General features: G+C 46.4%; 1 protein-coding gene across 2 annotated transcripts in view; it reads left to right on the top strand.

Annotated features, from left to right (window-relative positions):
- The window catches only part of LOC311242255 (liprin-beta-1-like), a 117,351-nt gene that overhangs the window by 90,970 nt on the left and 6,928 nt on the right, over positions 1 to 19,453 (top strand). For both annotated transcript variants that reach the window (XM_084338454.1, XM_084338453.1), the window contains 5 exons: positions 3,968 to 4,079; positions 4,247 to 4,335; positions 4,642 to 4,764; positions 6,472 to 6,597; positions 15,450 to 15,638. In XM_084338454.1, coding sequence (XP_084194580.1) covers positions 3,968 to 4,079; positions 4,247 to 4,335; positions 4,642 to 4,764; positions 6,472 to 6,597; positions 15,450 to 15,638 — 639 coding nt within the window. The remainder of the gene's footprint in view (positions 1 to 3,967; positions 4,080 to 4,246; positions 4,336 to 4,641; positions 4,765 to 6,471; positions 6,598 to 15,449; positions 15,639 to 19,453) is intronic.

The raw sequence follows: 19,453 nt of genomic DNA, 5'->3' as shown, positions 1-19,453 counted from the left end.
TGTGTTCCTCTGTGTTCCTCTGTGTTCCTCTGTGTTCCTCTGTGTTCCTCTGTGTTCCTCCTGTGTTCCTCTGTGTTCCTCTGTGTTCCTCCTCTGTGTTCCTCTGTGTTCCTCCTCTGTGTTCCTCCTCTGTGTTCCTCTGTGTTCCTCTGTGTTCCTCTGTGTTCCTCTGTGTTCCTCTGTGTTCCTCTGTGTTCCTCCTCTGTGTTCCTCTGTGTTCCTCTGTGTTCCTCCTCTGTGTTCCTCTGTGTTCCTCTGTGTTCCTCTGTGTTCCTCTGTGTTCCTCTGTGTTCCTCTGTGTTCCTCTGTGTTCCTCTGTGTTCCTCTGTGTTCCTCCTCTGTGTTCCTCTGTGTTCCTCTGTGTTCCTCCTCTGTGTTCCTCCTCTGTGTTCCTCCTCTGTGTTCCTCCTCTGTGTTCCTCCTCTGTGTTCCTCTGTGTTCCTCTGTGTTCCTCTGTGTTCCTCTGTGTTCCTCTGTGTTCCTCCTCTGTGTTCCTCCTCTGTGTTCCTCCTCTGTGTTCCTCCTCTGTGTTCCTCTGTGTTCCTCCTCTGTGTTCCTCCTCTGTGTTCCTCTGTGTTCCTCTGTGTTCCTCTGTGTTCCTCTGTGTTCCTCTGTGTTCCTCTGTGTTCCTCTGTGTTCCTCTGTGTTCCTCTGTGTTCCTCCTCTGTGTTCCTCTGTGTTCCTCTGTGTTCCTCCTCTGTGTTCCTCTGTGTTCCTCTGTGTTCCTCTGTGTTCCTCTGTGTTCCTCCTCTGTGTTCCTCTGTGTTCCTCCTCTGTGTTCCTCTGTGTTCCTCTGTGTTCCTCTGTGTTCCTCTGTGTTCCTCCTCTGTGTTCCTCTGTGTTCCTCTGTGTTCCTCCTCTGTGTTCCTCTGTGTTCCTCTGTGTTCCTCCTCTGTGTTCCTCTGTGTTCCTCCTGTGTTCCTCTGTGTTCCTCTGTGTTCCTCTGTGTTCCTCTGTGTTCCTCTGTGTTCCTCTGTGTTCCTCTGTGTTCCTCTGTGTTCCTCTATGTTCCTCTGTGTTCCTCTGTGTTCCTCCTCTGTGTTCCTCCTCTATGTTCCTCTGTGTTCCTCCTCTGTGTTCCTCCTCTGTGTTCCTCTGTGTTCCTCTGTGTTCCTCCTCTGTGTTCCTCTGTGTTCCTCTGTGTTCCTCTGTGTTCCTCTGTGTTCCTCTGTGTTCCTCTCTGTGTTCCTTTGTGTTCCTCTGTGTTCCTCTGTGTTCCTCTGTGTTCCTCTGTGTTCCTCTGTGTTCCTCTGTGTTCCTCTGTGTTCCTCTGTGTTCCTCTGTGTTCCTCTGTGTTCCTCCTCTGTGTTCCTCTGTGTTCCTCTGTGTTCCTCTCTCTGTTCCTCTGTGTTCCTCTGTGTTCCTCTGTGTTCCTCTGTGTTCCTCCTCTGTGTTCCTCTGTGTTCCTCTGTGTTCCTCTCTGTGTTCCTCTGTGTTCCTCCTCTGTGTTCCTCTGTGTTCCTCCTCTGTGTTCCTCTGTGTTCCTCTGTGTTCCTCTGTGTTCCTCCTCTGTGTTCCTCTGTGTTCCTCTGTGTTCCTCCTCTGTGTTCCTCCTCTGTGTTCCTCCTCTGTGTTCCTCTGTGTTCCTCTGTGTTCCTCTGTGTTCCTCTGTGTTCCTCTGTGTTCCTCCTCTGTGTTCCTCTGTGTTCCTCTGTGTTCCTCCTCTGTGTTCCTCTGTGTTCCTCTGTGTTCCTCTGTGTTCCTCTGTGTTCCTCTGTGTTCCTCTGTGTTCCTCTGTGTTCCTCTGTGTTCCTCTGTGTTCCTCCTCTGTGTTCCTCTGTGTTCCTCCTCTGTGTTCCTCCTCTGTGTTCCTCTGTGTTCCTCCTCTGTGTTCCTCCTCTGTGTTCCTCTGTGTTCCTCCTCTGTGTTCCTCCTCTGTGTTCCTCTGTGTTCCTCTGTGTTCCTCCTCTGTGTTCCTCTGTGTTCCTCTGTGTTCCTCTGTGTTCCTCTGTGTTCCTCTGTGTTCCTCCTCTGTGTTCCTCTGTGTTCCTCTGTGTTCCTCCTCTGTGTTCCTCCTCTGTGTTCCTCTGTGTTCCTCTGTGTTCCTCCTCTGTGTTCCTCCTCTGTGTTCCTCTGTGTTCCTCTGTGTTCCTCTGTGTTCCTCCTCTGTGTTCCTCTGTGTTCCTCTGTGTTCCTCTGTGTTCCTCTGTGTTCCTCTGTGTTCCTCTGTGTTCCTCTGTGTTCCTCTGTGTTCCTCTGTGTTCCTCTGTGTTCCTCCTCTGTGTTCCTCTGTGTTCCTCCTCTGTGTTCCTCCTCTGTGTTCCTCTGTGTTCCTCTGTGTTCCTCTGTGTTCCTCTGTGTTCCTCTGTGTTCCTCTGTGTTCCTCCTCTGTGTTCCTCTGTGTTCCTCTGTGTTCCTCTGTGTTCCTCTGTGTTCCTCTGTGTTCCTCTGTGTTCCTCTGTGTTCCTCTGTGTTCCTCTGTGTTCCTCTGTGTTCCTCCTCTGTGTTCCTCTGTGTTCCTCTGTGTTCCTCCTCTGTGTTCCTCCTCTGTGTTCCTCCTCTGTGTTCCTCCTCTGTGTTCCTCCTCTGTGTTCCTCTGTGTTCCTCTGTGTTCCTCTGTGTTCCTCTGTGTTCCTCTGTGTTCCTCCTCTGTGTTCCTCTGTGTTCCTCTGTGTTCCTCTGTGTTCCTCTGTGTTCCTCTGTGTTCCTCCTCTGTGTTCCTCTGTGTTCCTCTGTGTTCCTCCTCTGTGTTCCTCTGTGTTCCTCTGTGTTCCTCTGTGTTCCTCTGTGTTCCTCCTCTGTGTTCCTCTGTGTTCCTCCTCTGTGTTCCTCTGTGTTCCTCTGTGTTCCTCTGTGTTCCTCTGTGTTCCTCCTCTGTGTTCCTCTGTGTTCCTCTGTGTTCCTCCTCTGTGTTCCTCTGTGTTCCTCTGTGTTCCTCCTCTGTGTTCCTCTGTGTTCCTCCTGTGTTCCTCTGTGTTCCTCTGTGTTCCTCTGTGTTCCTCTGTGTTCCTCTGTGTTCCTCTGTGTTCCTCTGTGTTCCTCTGTGTTCCTCTATGTTCCTCTGTGTTCCTCTGTGTTCCTCCTCTATGTTCCTCTGTGTTCCTCCTCTGTGTTCCTCCTCTGTGTTCCTCTGTGTTCCTCCTCTGTGTTCCTCTGTGTTCCTCTGTGTTCCTCTGTGTTCCTCTGTGTTCCTCTGTGTTCCTCTGTGTTCCTCTGTGTTCCTCCTCTGTGTTCCTCTGTGTTCCTCTGTGTTCCTCTCTGTGTTCCTCTGTGTTCCTCTGTGTTCCTCCTCTGTGTTCCTCTGTGTTCCTCTGTGTTCCTCCTCTGTGTTCCTCCTCTGTGTTCCTCTGTGTTCCTCTCTGTTCCTCTGTGTTCCTCTGTGTTCCTCCTCTGTGTTCCTCTGTGTTCCTCTGTGTTCCTCTGTGTTCCTCTCTGTTCCTCTGTGTTCCTCTGTGTTCCTCCTCTGTGTTCCTCTGTGTTCCTCTGTGTTCCTCTCTGTTCCTCTGTGTTCCTCTGTGTTCCTCCTCTGTGTTCCTCTGTGTTCCTCTGTGTTCCTCCTCTGTGTTCCTCTGTGTTCCTCTGTGTTCTTCTGTGTTCCTCTCTCTGTTCCTCTGTGTTCCTCTGTGTTCCTCTGTGTTCCTCTGTGTTCCTCCTCTGTGTTCCTCTGTGTTCCTCTGTGTTCCTCTGTGTTCCTCCTCTGTGTTCCTCTGTGTTCCTCTGTGTTCCTCTGTGTTCCTCCTCTGTGTTCCTCTGTGTTCCTCTGTGTTCCTCTGTGTTCCTCCTCTGTGTTCCTCTGTGTTCCTCTGTGTTCCTCTGTGTTCCTCTGTGTTCCTCCTCTGTGTTCCTCTGTGTTCCTCTGTGTTCCTCCTCTGTGTTCCTCTGTGTTCCTCCTCTGTGTTCCTCTGTGTTCCTCTGTGTTCCTCCTCTGTGTTCCTCTGTGTTCCTCTGTGTTAACCCTATATTAACCCTATATTAACCCTATATTAACCCCATGTTAACCCCATGTTAACCCTAACCCTCCCACCAGGAGCTTGGCATCAAGCAGCCTCTCCACAAGAAGAAGCTCCTGTTGGCCCTGCAGTCTCTGGGCTCGGAGGAGACGGACCTCAAGGGCCAACTGGACCATAACTGGGTGACCAGTGAGTGACCAGGACTTGTAATACTATCTTTTACCACCATGAGGAGAAATAAACGAATGTTTATTCTACTGAATGGAATAAATTGCTTTGAATTTGCTTTGCTAGCAGTTCTTGATCAGACAGATTGGCCTGATTTAATGGATGAACTGTCGTCGTTGCCTCCTCAGGGTGGTTGGACGACATCGGACTGCCGCAGTACAAGAGTCAGTTTGACGAGGGCCGCGTCGACGGCCGCATGCTGCACCACATGACCGTGGTGAGTTCTCAGATCTGTTCTCAGATCTGTTCGGGCTCCAGTCGGGCTCCACTGAAGCTCAGTCTCGGAGTCGTCCGCTGCTTAACTTCAGTGCGAGAGGGACATCAGTTGTGTCTTTGCTTTTGCAATATCAGCTGTGTTTATTAAACAAATATCTTTTTCCTTTATCATAAATGCTGTTATATTCTCTTTTGAATGACTAGCCTAGAACCACTGAGTGAGTTATTCCATGAGCGATGTGAGATTGTGTTTTTATTGGGGGAGAGCACTTGGTTGAGATGGTTGTTGATTCCTGTTTGTTTTTAGGACGACCTGTTGTCTCTGAAGGTGGGCAGCGTCTTCCACCACCTCAGCATCAAGAGAGCCATCCAGGTCCTCCGCCTCAACCTCTACGAGTCCAACTGTCTCAGGAGACGGCCTTCTGATGAGGTATCCAGCTGGTCTAACTCACAGACACAACAGCCTCTCCAGCCTCTTCTATCTCCTTAAAGAAACACAATAACATTAGAGATGAGATGCCAGTTTCCTCTCTGTGCGTTCAGTACAAAGCTATCCGGCTGCACGTTAGCCTAGCTTAGCACAATGAATGGAACCGGACTGTACCCTTTAGCCTAGGCATTGGCCAGCTAACGCCTCTCCCAGAGTTTAAGTTAGGCTACCGGTACTGTCTGGTTCCATTCATTGTGCTAAGCTAAGCTAGGCTAATAAGTCGGATAGCTTTCTACTGATCGCTTTCTAGGAAACTGGTCTCTATCTTCTTGTCTAACTCTGGAGAAGAAGGCAAGTGAATTTACCATAATGTTGGCGTGTTCCTTTTTAAAGCTATAGACCGTTTCACCGTTTCAAAAATGATAATGCAATAATATACACCATGCGTGACTTAGCTGGTTCTTGAAAACAGCCAGTATGATGGGCGAGAGTATGGATGAAATTGCCACTTACAAACCCTGGAGTTATATAACCCTGTCTACTGCTACTTGCTTATTGCACTGGGTTGTTTCTTTTAAGAAAATTACATACTTTAACTGCGGATTGTTAGTTTGTTCCTGTTGAGAGGACACTACCCCTGCACACAGTAGAAACTACCCCTGCACAGTAAGGATGGGTACCGAATTCGGTACTTTTGAGGTACCGAACCGAAACACGTCGATACTACCGAGTATCGATTCAAGTGAGATACAGATTTATTTTTTTTAATTTTTTTTCATGTCAACGTTCACACGCACAATATATGCTTACCTAGGATTTGACTTGATTCAACAACAAAGCAGTCGGAGCAATGACGAGCCGAAAACTGTCGAAATTGTAGTTATTTGAAGTTTGGATATTTTTTTCACGACTGAGGTAGGTAAATAAAATTTCTTGAGACTAAAGTACCGAAAAAAGGTACCGTTGGGTCCCGGTATCAATTCACAGGTACCGTATTGGTTCAAATGTGAAAGGTACCCATCCCTACTGCACAATACAAACTACCCCTGCACAGTAGAAACTACCCCTGCACAGTAGAAACTACCCCTGCACACAGTAGAAACTACCCCTGCACAGTAGAAACTACCCCTGCACAGTAGAAACTACCCCTGCACAGTAGAAACTACCCCTGCACAGTAGAAACTACCCCTGCACAGTAGAAACTACCCCCTGCACACAGTAGAAACTACCCCCTACACAGTAGAAACTACCCCTGCACAGTAGAAACTACCCCTGCACACAGTAGAAACTACCCCCTACACAGTAGAAACTACCCCTGCACAGTAGAAACTACCCCCTGCACAGTAGAAACTACCCCTGCACACAGTAGAAACTACCCCTACACAGTAGAAACTACCCCTGCACAGTAGAAACTACCCCTGCACAGTAGAAACTACCCCTGCACAGTAGAAACTACCCCTGCACAGTAGAAACTACCCCTGCACAGTAGAAACTACCCCTGCACAGTAGAAACTACCCCTGCACAGTAGAAACTACCCCTGCACAGTAGAAACTAGTAGAAACTACCCCTGCACAGTAGAAACTAGTAGAAACTACCCCTGCACAGTAGAAACTAGTAGAAACTACCCCTGCACAGTAGAAACTACCCCCTGCACACAGTAATGTCTAAAACTTGAAATGCTCTCCCGCTTCTTTGTCTCCATCCAGAACAACATCACGCCGGCAGAGGTCGCCCAGTGGACCAACCACAGGGTGATGGAGTGGCTGAGGTCGGTGGACCTGGCGGAGTACGCCCCCAACCTGAGGGGCAGCGGGGTGCACGGGGGTCTCATGGTGAGTACGCCCCCAACCTGAGGGGCAGCGGGGTGCACGGGGGTCTCATGGTGAGTACGCCCCCAACCTGAGGGGCAGCGGGGTGCACGGGGGTCTCATGGTGAGTACGCCCCCAACCTGAGGGGCAGCGGGGTGCACGGGGGCCTCATGGTGAGTACGCCCCCAACCTGAGGGGCAGCGGGGTGCACGGGGGTCTCATGGTGAGTACGCCCCCAACCTGAGGGGCAGCGGGGTGCACGGGGGTCTCATGGTGAGTACGCCCCCAACCTGAGGGGCAGCGGGGTGCACGGGGGTCTCATGGTGAGTACGCCCCCAACCTGAGGGGCAGCGGGGTGCACGGGGGTCTCATGGTGAGTACGCCCCCAACCTGAGGGGCAGCGGGGTGCACGGGGGTCTCATGGTGAGTACTCCCCCAACCTGAGGGGCAGCGGGGTGCACGGGGGGGGTCTCATGGTGAGTACGCCCCCAACCTGAGGGGCAGCGGGGTGCACGGGGGTCTCATGGTGAGTACGCCCCCAACCTGAGGGGCAGCGGGGTGCACGGGGGGGGGGCCTCATGGTGAGTACTCCCCCAACCTGAGGGGCAGCGGGGTGCACGGGGGGGGTCTCATGGTGAGTACGCCCCCAACCTGAGGGGCAGCGGGGTGCACGGGGGTCTCATGGTGAGTACGCCCCCAACCTGAGGGGCAGCGGGGTGCACGGGGGGGGTCTCATGGTGAGTACTCCCCCAACCTGAGGGGCAGCGGGGTGCACGGGGGGGGTCTCATGGTGAGTACTCCCCCAACCTGAGGGGCAGCGGGGTGCACGGGGGGGGTCTCATGGTGAGTACGCCCCCAACCTGAGGGGCAGCGGGGTGCACGGGGGTCTCATGGTGAGTACTCCCCCAACCTGAGGGGCAGCGGGGTGCACGGGGGGGGGTCTCATGGTGAGTACGCCCCCAACCTGAGGGGCAGCGGGGTGCACGGGGGGGGGGCCTCATGGTGAGTACGCCCCCAACCTGAGGGGCAGCGGGGTGCACGGGGGGGGGGTCTCATGGTGAGTACGCCCCCAACCTGAGGGGCAGCGGGGTGCACGGGGGTCTCATGGTGAGTACGCCCCCAACCTGAGGGGCAGCGGGGTGCACGGGGGGGGGTCTCATGGTGAGTACGCCCCCAACCTGAGGGGCAGCGGGGTGCACGGGGGGGGGGGGCCTCATGGTGAGGCGGGAGTTGATTCTATAGTTTAAGTTCCTAAAATGTTTGTTTCTCACCCCCATCTCAAACTATTTACTTTGAGACGGGTCAATTGTCATTGAAACGCTTGTTCTCATCACTAGTTTATTTAAAGGCATCCAATGGGGTTTGTGACCATTAGTTGATGATGCAGTGGGAGAAAAAGCGGTTCGGGACAATTGTGTTCTTTCGGCCCAAGCACACCGCGCGCACGGGGCTGTCGTAGAACACAGAGAGAGTGCACTGGACACGTGTAAACATGCCCTTGTGCTTCAGATTGATTGGTCCTCCTTGAAAATCTAACAAGCTAACCGCCCGTCAATCAAAAGGGGTCAGACTCGTTACAACGTCAAAAAACGAAAGTGAAACTAAACGCGGATGGGATGTAAACATTGCAAGAGCAAAGAAATCAGCGAAGGTTTGCCAAGGTTATATAAGGTAGTGATGTATTCAGCTTGTAGACTATAGAACAACAATAGGTTATATAAGGTAGTAATGTATTCAGCATGTAGACTATAGAACAACAATAGGTTATATAAGGTAGTAATGTATTCAGCATGTAGACTATAGAACAACAATAGGTTATATAAGGTAGTAATGTATTCAGCATGTAGACTATAGAACAACAATAGGTTATATAAGGTAGTAATGTGTTCAGCATGTAGACTATAGAACAACAATAGGTTATATAAGGTAGTAATGTATTCAGCTTGTAGACTATAGAACAACAATAGGTTATATAAGGTAGTAATGTATTCAGCATGTAGACTATAGAACAACAATAGGTTATATAAGGTAGTAATGTATTCAGCATGTAGACTATAGAACAACAATAGGTTATATAAGGTAGTGATGTATTCAGCTTGTAGACTATAGAACAACAATAGGTTATATAAGGTAGTAATGTATTCAGCGTGTAGACTATAGAACAACAATAGGTTATATAAGGTAGTAATGTATTCAGCTTGTAGACTATAGAACAACAATAGGTTATATAAGGTAGTAATGTATTCAGCATGTAGACTATAGAACAACAATAGGTTATATAAGGTAGTAATGTATTCAGCGTGTAGACTATAGAACAACAATAGGTTATATAAGGTAGTAATGTATTCAGCATGTAGACTATAGAACAACAATAGGTTATATAAGGTAGTAATGTATTCAGCATGTAGACTATAGAACAACAATAGGTTATATAAGGTAGTGATGTATTCAGCATGTAGACTATAGAACAACAATAGGTTATATAAGGTAGTGATGTATTCAGCATGTAGACTATAGAACAACAATAGGTTATATAAGGTAGTAATGTATTCAGCATGTAGACTATAGAACAACAATAGGTTATATAAGGTAGTAATGTATTCAGCTTGTAGACTATAGAACAACAATAGGTTATATAAGGTAGTAATGTATTCAGCATGTAGACTATAGAACAACAATAGGTTATATAAGGTAGTAATGTATTCAGCGTGTAGACTATAGAACAACAATAGGTTATATAAGGTAGTAATGTATTCAGCATGTAGACTATAGAACAACAATAGGTTATATAAGGTAGTAATGTATTCAGCATGTAGACTATAGAACAACAATAGGTTATATAAGGTAGTGATGTATTCAGCATGTAGACTATAGAACAACAATAGGTTATATAAGGTAGTGATGTATTCAGCATGTAGACTATAGAACAACAATAGGTTATATAAGGTAGTAATGTATTCAGCATGTAGACTATAGAACAACAATAGGTTATATAAGGTAGTAATGTATTCAGCATGTAGACTATAGAACAACAATAGGTTATATAAGGTAGTAATGTATTCAGCTTGTAGACTATAGAACAACAATAGGTTATATAAGGTAGTAATGTATTCAGCTTGTAGACTATAGAACAACAATAGGTTATATAAGGTAGTAATGTATTCAGCATGTAGACTATAGAACAACAATAGGTTATATAAGGTAGTAATGTATTCAGCATGTAGACTATAGAACAACAATAGGTTATATAAGGTAGTAATGTATTCAGCATGTAGACTATAGAACAACAATAGGTTATATAAGGTAGTAATGTATTCAGCATGTAGACTATAGAACAACAATAGGTTATATAAGGTAGTAATGTATTCAGCTTGTAGACTATAGAACAACAATAGGTTATATAAGGTAGTAATGTATTCAGCATGTAGACTATAGAACAACAATAGGTTATATAAGGTAGTAATGTATTCAGCTTGTAGACTATAGAACAACAATAGGTTATATAAGGTAGTAATGTATTCAGCATGTAGACTATAGAACAACAATAGGTTATATAAGGTAGTAATGTATTCAGCATGTAGACTATAGAACAACAATAGGTTATATAAGGTAGTAATGTATTCAGCATGTAGACTATAGAACAACAATAGGTTATATAAGGTAGTAATGTATTCAGCGTGTAGACTATAGAACAACAATAGGTTATATAAGGTAGTAATGTATTCAGCTTGTAGACTATAGAACAACAATAGGTTATATAAGGTAGTAATGTATTCAGCTTGTAGACTATAGAACAACAATAGGTTATATAAGGTAGTAATGTATTCAGCGTGTAGACTATAGAACAACAATAGGTTATATAAGGTAGTAATGTATTCAGCATGTAGACTATAGAACAACAATAGGTTATATAAGGTAGTAATGTATTCAGCATGTAGACTATAGAACAACAATATGTTATATAAGGTAGTAATGTATTCAGCATGTAGACTATAGAACAACAATAGGTTATATAAGGTAGTAATGTATTCAGCATGTAGACTATAGAACAACAACAGGTTATATAAGGTAGTAATGTATTCAGCATGTAGACTATAGAACAACAATAGGTTATATAAGGTAGTGATGTATTCAGCGTGTAGACTATAGAACAACAATATGTTATATAAGGTAGTAATGTATTCAGCTTGTAGACTATAGAACAACAATAGGTTATATAAGGTAGTAATGTATTCAGCTTGTAGACTATAGAACAACAACAGGTTATATAAGGTAGTAATGTATTCAGCATGTAGACTATAGAACAACAATAGGTTATATAAGGTAGTGATGTATTCAGCGTGTAGACTATAGAACAACAATATGTTATATAAGGTAGTAATGTATTCAGCGTGTAGACTATAGAACAACAATAGGTTATATAAGGTAGTAATGTGTTCAGCGTGTAGACTATAGAACAACAATAGGTTATATAAGGTAGTAATGTATTCAGCTTGTAGACTATAGAACAACAATAGGTTATATAAGGTAGTAATGTATTCAGCTTGTAGACTATAGAACAACAATAGGTTATATAAGGTAGTGATGTATTCAGCTTGTAGACTATAGAACAACAATAGGTTATATAAGGTAGTAATGTATTCAGCATGTAGACTATAGAACAACAATATGTTATATAAGGTAGTAATGTATTCAGCATGTAGACTATAGAACAACAATAGGTTATATAAGGTAGTAATGTGTTCAGCTTGTAGACTATAGAACAACAATATGTTATATAAGGTAGTAATGTATTCAGCATGTAGACTATAGAACAACAATAGGTTATATAAGGTAGTAATGTATTCAGCTTGTAGACTATAGAACAACAATAGGTTATATAAGGTAGTAATGTATTCAGCTTGTAGACTATAGAACAACAATAGGTTATATAAGGTAGTAATGTATTCAGCATGTAGACTATAGAACAACAATAGGTTATATAAGGTAGTAATGTATTCAGCATGTAGACTATAGAACAACAATAGGTTATATAAGGTAGTAATGTATTCAGCGTGTAGACTATAGAACAACAATAGGTTATATAAGGTAGTAATGTATTCAGCGTGTAGACTATAGAACAACAATAGGTTATATAAGGTAGTAATGTATTCAGCATGTAGACTATAGAACAACAATAGGTTATATAAGGTAGTGATGTATTCAGCGTGTAGACTATAGAACAACAATATGTTATATAAGGTAGTAATGTATTCAGCGTGTAGACTATAGAACAACAATAGGTTATATAAGGTAGTAATGTGTTCAGCGTGTAGACTATAGAACAACAATAGGTTATATAAGGTAGTAATGTATTCAGCTTGTAGACTATAGAACAACAATAGGTTATATAAGGTAGTAATGTATTCAGCTTGTAGACTATAGAACAACAATAGGTTATATAAGGTAGTGATGTATTCAGCTTGTAGACTATAGAACAACAATAGGTTATATAAGGTAGTAATGTATTCAGCATGTAGACTATAGAACAACAATATGTTATATAAGGTAGTAATGTATTCAGCATGTAGACTATAGAACAACAATAGGTTATATAAGGTAGTAATGTGTTCAGCTTGTAGACTATAGAACAACAATATGTTATATAAGGTAGTAATGTATTCAGCATGTAGACTATAGAACAACAATAGGTTATATAAGGTAGTAATGTATTCAGCTTGTAGACTATAGAACAACAATAGGTTATATAAGGTAGTAATGTATTCAGCTTGTAGACTATAGAACAACAATAGGTTATATAAGGTAGTAATGTATTCAGCATGTAGACTATAGAACAACAATAGGTTATATAAGGTAGTAATGTATTCAGCATGTAGACTATAGAACAACAATAGGTTATATAAGGTAGTAATGTATTCAGCGTGTAGACTATAGAACAACAATAGGTTATATAAGGTAGTAATGTATTCAGCGTGTAGACTATAGAACAACAATAGGTTATATAAGGTAGTAATGTATTCAGCATGTAGACTATAGAACAACAATAGGTTATATAAGGTAGTAATGTATTCAGCTTGTAGACTATAGAACAACAATAGGTTATATAAGGTAGTAATGTATTCAGCGTGTAGACTATAGAACAACAATAGGTTATATAAGGTAGTAATGTATTCAGCTTGTAGACTATAGAACAACAATAGGTTATATAAGGTAGTAATGTATTCAGCTTGTAGACTATAGAACAACAATAGGTTATATAAGGTAGTAATGTATTCAGCATGTAGACTATAGAACAACAATAGGTTATATAAGGTAGTAATGTATTCAGCTTGTAGACTATAGAACAACAATAGGTTATATAAGGTAGTGATGTATTCAGCTTGTAGACTATAGAACAACAATAGGTTATATAAGGTAGTAATGTATTCAGCTTGTAGACTATAGAACAACAATAGGTTATATAAGGTAGTAATGTATTCAGCTTGTAGACTATAGAACAACAATAGGTTATATAAGGTAGTAATGTATTCAGCTTGTAGACTATAGAACAACAATAGGTTATATAAGGTAGTAATGTATTCAGCATGTAGACTATAGAACAACAATAGGTTATATAAGGTAGTAATGTATTCAGCGTGTAGACTATAGAACAACAATAGGTTATATAAGGTAGTAATGTATTCAGCTTGTAGACTATAGAACAACAATAGGTTATATAAGGTAGTGATGTATTCAGCGTGTAGACTATAGAACAACAATAGGTTATATAAGGTAGTAATGTATTCAGCATGTAGACTATAGAACAACAATAGGTTATATAAGGTAGTAATGTATTCAGCTTGTAGACTATAGAACAACAATATGAAACTGCCTATTTGTGTGGAAATGTGAATAATAAACTAAAACTAGCCGTTTACAAGAAACCCGGAATCACTGTTAACTCTTTCAGGGCAACAGCGCCCTCTGCTGATGCCCTTCTGGGCCAACGCTGTATCCAATGGAGGAAAGGACTTATTTGCGAGTGCATAAAACATATAAAATATAATAGCAATATATCTAAATAACACAGTGGTCGTCAATGAGTTGCTTCCAGTCAACATGCATGAAACAGATAATGTTTTCATACATACATTTCCATTTTATACCGTGATGAATATCAATATATTTCTAGAGTGTTCTGTCTCATCTCAATAAACCCCAGCAAATCGAGCTTAAATGTATTTCCTTAGAAATCGTGCCATTTGTCGCTTGATTTATGAATCGTTTTCAAATAAACGCTAGATTATCGCTATTATATGTGTCATCATGCGCGAACAGAAGCGGGGTCTGAAAAATCGGTTCTCCGTACTTTGGTCGGCGCGAAACTCACACTCACACACACACACACACACACATGCTCCGATGGAGGTGATAGGAACATCTGATTACCCCAAGACTCGTAACATAAAGGCCTTACCTCACATCTGATCTCATGCAAAAAGATTAATCCAATTCATGATCCCCATTCCAAATATTGATCGCGTTTATTGATCCAACGTTATATCCAAAAACACATAGATCCACGCTGCTCCCAGTCCCCACAGTCAATGCAATAGTATCCAGCTGCATCACCGAGAAGTAAAACCTGGACCGGACTTCTTTTTTTGCATTGCAATCCAATGATGTGCAATACCATCCGGGAGACGATAGGCGGCGGTATTTGCCCTTTGCGAGCTCAGACCCATTCCCAATGATAACGTCAGGCTGGATGGATGAAAAATGAATGGATATCGCTAATAAAAGAAATATGGATTAAAACCCGGATTTTCTTGGGTTTGGCGCCCAGAGCATGGCGAGTTAACCCGGACTATCTCGGGTTTGGTCTCCAGTGAGTTAACACATTCAGCGCCAGGGATTAGTCTGGTCCTCGTGGCTAACGTGCCACGTTTCCATAACATATTTTCACTGTGCGTCACTATGTTTGTAGAGCTATATCTATATTCTATATTATAGCTATGGAGACAATACTATAGTCATTTGACAGTGACTTTCTTCCGTCGAACATGCAAAAAAGAGAGAGAAATTGCATGCATACGTTCACGTGTTATCCCGTGGTGAATATAAGTATAGTTTAGGAGTGATCCGGGATAATTCCTGAAACGCTGAGTTAAAGGGCGCTACGTGTATTCTACTATAAGCGTTGGCGTTTCTTGCCTGGACACGCTACTATTTCGTCGTTTTTTTATGCTTTGATGGCCAGTAACGGCATTCGTGTTGAACACTACAGAAGCTGATCAGCTGGATCGATATCAAAACATTGTTGGATCAAGCTGAAATTGATGTCAGATAGTCCTTACCTTTGGTCGGGGGTATTCCAAAAAGAATATTCCAATTGTCTGATCGCGATTTCCAGTATTGGTGTCCATCTGGTCCCGGACATAATTTGGCATAATTTATGGATCGAGTGTGCCAGATGCCTTTCGAAGTGGTTGGATGAAGCGATTTACTCGGCTCCGTCTAAATATAGCGCCCGGAGACATTTGAGTGTAACACAGAGTTAGATATAAGGTTTCAAAGGGTGGGCGACACTGCCATCTGGCAGGATGCGGCCGGTATTGCTCTTTGGCAATCTCAAAATCCTTTCCTATGGCAACACCAAGGTCAGTGGATGAATAATGAATAAAAATATCGAATAAAAGAAAAAACGACCAAAACCCGAGATATCTCTGGTCTGGCGTCCAACGCACGGCGAGTTAACACGACTTATCTCGGGTTTGGCGCCGAATGTGTTGACAGCGGCAATCACTTCTAGTTCATATTAAGATTCAAGCTTGCCTTTCCGTCGTAACGTTTCCCCAACGGTTTCTCGCTGCTTGTTTCTCTCGACTCCCCCAAGGTGCTGGAGCCGCGCTTCAACGTGGAGACCCTGGCCCTGCTGCTGAACATCCCGCCCAACAAGTCGCTGCTGCGGCGCCACCTGGCCACGCACTTCCAGCTGCTCATCGGCTGCGAGGCCCAGCGGCTCAAGCAGGACTGTCTGGAGAACCCCGACTACACGCTGCTCACCGCCACCGCCAAGGTCAAGGTAACTGGCAACTGGCAACTGGCAACTGGTAACCAACAACTGGCTGTCTTCTGCCAGCGTCATCACAGAGTAGAGTAGAGCCTCCGCCGGCCTATAGGAGACCAGCGTCATCACAGAGTAGAGTAGAGCCTCAGCCGGCCTATAGGAGACCAGCGTCATCACAGAGTAGAGCCTCAGCCGGCCTATAGGAGACCAGCGTCATCACAGAGTAGAGTAGAGCCTCAGCCGGCCTATAGGAGACCAGCGTCATCACAGAGTAGAGTAGAGCCTCAGCCGGCCTATAGGAGACCAGCGTCATCACAGAGTAGAGTAGAGCCTCAGCCGGCCTATAGGAGACCAGCGTCATCACAGAGTAGAGTAGAGCCTCAGCCGGCCGATAGGAGACCAGCGTCATCACAGAGTAGAGTAGAGCCTCAGCCGGCCTATAGGAGACCAGCGTCATCACAGAGTAGAGCCTCAGCCGGCCTATAGGAGACCAGTGTCATCACAGAGTAGAGTAGAGCCTCAGCCGGCCTATAGGAGACCAGCGTCATCACAGAGTAGAGCCTCAGCCGGCCTATAGGAGACCAGCGTCATCACAGAGTAGAGTAGAGCCTCCGCCGGCCTATAGGAGACCAGCGTCATCACAGAGTAGAGTAGAGCCTCAGCCGGCCTATAGGAGACCAGCGTCATCACAGAGTAGAGCCTCAGCCGGCCTATAGGAGACCAGCGTCATCACAGAGTAGAGTAGAGCCTCAGCCGGCCTATAGGAGACCAGCGTCATCACAGAGTAGAGCCTCAGCCGGCCTATAGGAGACCAGCGTCATCACAGAGTAGAGCCTCAGCCGGCCTATAGGAGACCAGCGTCATCACAGAGTAGAGCCTCAGCCGGCCTATAGGAGACCAGCGTCATCACAGAGTAGAGCCTCAGCCGGCCTATAGGAGACCAGCGTCATCACAGAGTAGAGTAGAGCCTCCGCCGGCCTATAGGAGACCAGCGTCATCACAGAGTAGAGCCTCAGCCGGCCTATAGGAGACCAGCGTCATCACAGAGTAGAGTAGAGCCTCAGCCGGCCTATAGGAGACCAGCGTCATCACAGAGTAGAGCCTCAGCCGGCCTATAGGAGACCAGCGTCATCACAGAGTAGAGCCTCAGCCGGCCTATAGGAGACCAGCGTCATCACAGAGTAGAGTAGAGCCTCAGCCGGCCTATAGGAGACCAGCGTCATCACAGAGTAGAGCCTCAGCCGGCCTATAGGAGACCAGCGTCATCACAGAGTAGAGCCTCAGCCGGCCTATAGGAGACCAGCGTCATCACAGAGTAGAGCCTCAGCCGGCCTATAGGAGACCAGCGTCATCACAGAGTAGAGTAGAGCCTCAGCCGGCCTATAGGAGACCAGCGTCATCACAGAGTAGAGCCTCAGCCGGCCTATAGGAGACCAGCGTCATCACAGAGTAGAGTAGAGCCTCAGCCGGCCTATAGGAGACCAGCGTCATCACAGAGTAGAGTAGAGCCTCAGCCGGCCTATAGGAGACCAGCGTCATCACAGAGTAGAGCCTCAGCCGGCCTATAGGAGACCAGCGTCATCACAGAGTAGAGTAGAGCCTCAGCCGGCCTATAGGAGACCAGCGTCATCACAGAGTAGAGTAGAGCCTCAGCCGGCCTATAGGAGACCAGCGTCATCACAGAGTAGAGCCTCAGCCGGCCGATAGGAGACCAGCGTCATCACAGAGTAGAGTAGAGCCTCAGCCGGCCTATAGGAGACCAGCGTCATCACAGAGTAGAGCCTCAGCCGGCCTATAGGAGACCAGCGTCATCACAGAGTAGAGCCTCAGCCGGCCTATAGGAGACCAGCGTCATCACAGAGTAGAGCCTCAGCCGGCCTATAGGAGACCAGCGTCATCACAGAGTAGAGCCTCAGCCGGCCTATAGGAGACCAGCGTCATCACAGAGTAGAGCCTCAGCCGGCCTATAGGAGACCAGCGTCATCAGAGTAGAGCCTCAGCCGGCCTATAGGAGACCAGCGTCATCACAGAGTAGAGCCTCAGCCGGCCTATAGGAGACCAGCGTCATCACAGAGTAGAGTAGAGCCTCAGCCGGCCTATAGGAGACCAGCGTCATCACAGAGTAGAGCCTCAGCCGGCCTATAGGAGACCAGCGTCATCACAGAGTAGAGCCTCAGCCGGCCTATAGGAGACCAGCGTCATCACAGAGTAGAGTAGAGCCTCAGCCGGCCTATAGGAGACCAGCGTCATCACAGAGTAGAGCCTCAGCCGGCCTATAGGAGACCAGCGTCATCACAGAGTAGAGTAGAGCCTCCGCCGGCCTATAGGAGACCAGCGTCATCACAGAGTAGAGTAGAGCCTCAGCCGGCCTATAGGAGACCAGCGTCATCACAGAGTAGAGCCTCAGCCGGCCTATAGGAGACCAGCGTCATCACAGAGTAGAGCCTCAGCCGGCCTATAGGAGACCAGCGTCATCACAGAGTAGAGCCTCAGCCGGCCTATAGGAGACCAGCGTCATCACAGAGTAGAGCCTCAGCCGGCCTATAGGAGACCAGCGTCATCACAGAGTAGAGCCTCCGCCGGCCTATAGGAGACCAGCGTCATCACAGAGTAGAGTAGAGCCTCAGCCGGCCTATAGGAGACCAGCGTCATCACAGAGTAGAGCCTCAGCCGGCCTATAGGAGACCAGCGTCATCACAGAGTAGAGCCTCAGCCGGCCTATAGGAGACCAGCGTCATCACAGAGTAGAGTAGAGCCTCAGCCGGCCTATAGGAGACCAGCGTCATCACAGAGTAGAGTAGAGCCTCAGCCGGCCTATAGGAGACCAGCGTCATCACAGAGTAGAGTAGAGCCTCAGCCGGCCTATAGGAGACCAGCGTCATCACAGAGTAGAGTAGAGCCTCAGCCGGCCTATAGGAGACCAGCGTCATCACAGAGTAGAGCCTCAGCCGGCCTATAGGAGACCAGCGTCATCACAGAGTAGAGCCTCAGCCGGCCTATAGGAGACCAGCGTCATCACAGAGTAGAGCCTCAGCCGGCCTATAGGAGACCAGCGTCATCACAGAGTAGAGCCTCAGCCGGCCTATAGGAGACCAGCGTCATCACAGAGTAGAGTAGAGCCTCAGCCGGCCTATAGGAGACCAGCGTCATCACAGAGTAGAGCCTCAGCCGGCCTATAGGAGACCAGCGTCATCACAGAGTAGAGCCTCAGCCGGCCTATAGGAGACCAGCGTCATCACAGAGTAGAGCCTCAGCCGGCCTATAGGAGACCAGCGTCATCACAGAGTAGAGTAGAGCCTCAGCCGGCCTATAGGAGACCAGCGTCATCACAGAGTAGAGCCTCAGCCGGCCTATAGGAGACCAGCGTCATCACAGAGTAGAGTAGAGCCTCAGCCGGCCTATAGGAGACCAGCGTCATCACAGAGTAGAGCCTCAGCCGGCCTATAGGAGACCAGCGTCATCACAGAGTAGAGCCTCAGCCGGCCTATAGGAGACCAGCGTCATCACAGAGTAGAGCCTCAGCCGGCCTATAGGAGACCAGCGTCATCACAGAGTAGAGCCTCAGCCGGCCTATAGGAGACCAGCGTCATCACAGAGTAGAGCCTCAGCCGGCCTATAGGAGACCAGCGTCATCACAGAGTAGAGCCTCAGCCGGCCTATAGGAGACCAGCGTCATCACAGAGTAGAGCCTCAGCCGGCCTATAGGAGACCAGCGTCATCACAGAGTAGAGCCTCAGCCGGCCTATAGGAGACCAGCGTCATCACAGAGTAGAGCCTCAGCCGGCCTATAGGAGACCAGCGTCATCACAGAGTAGAGCCTCAGCCGGCCT

This window comes from Notolepis coatsorum (assembly GCF_963971535.1).
Source record: "Notolepis coatsorum genome assembly, contig: SUPER_15_unloc_1, whole genome shotgun sequence".
In the NCBI taxonomy this organism is placed as follows: Eukaryota; Metazoa; Chordata; class Actinopteri; order Aulopiformes; family Paralepididae; genus Notolepis; species Notolepis coatsorum.
This window is presented reverse-complemented; position numbering and strand designations above follow the sequence as displayed.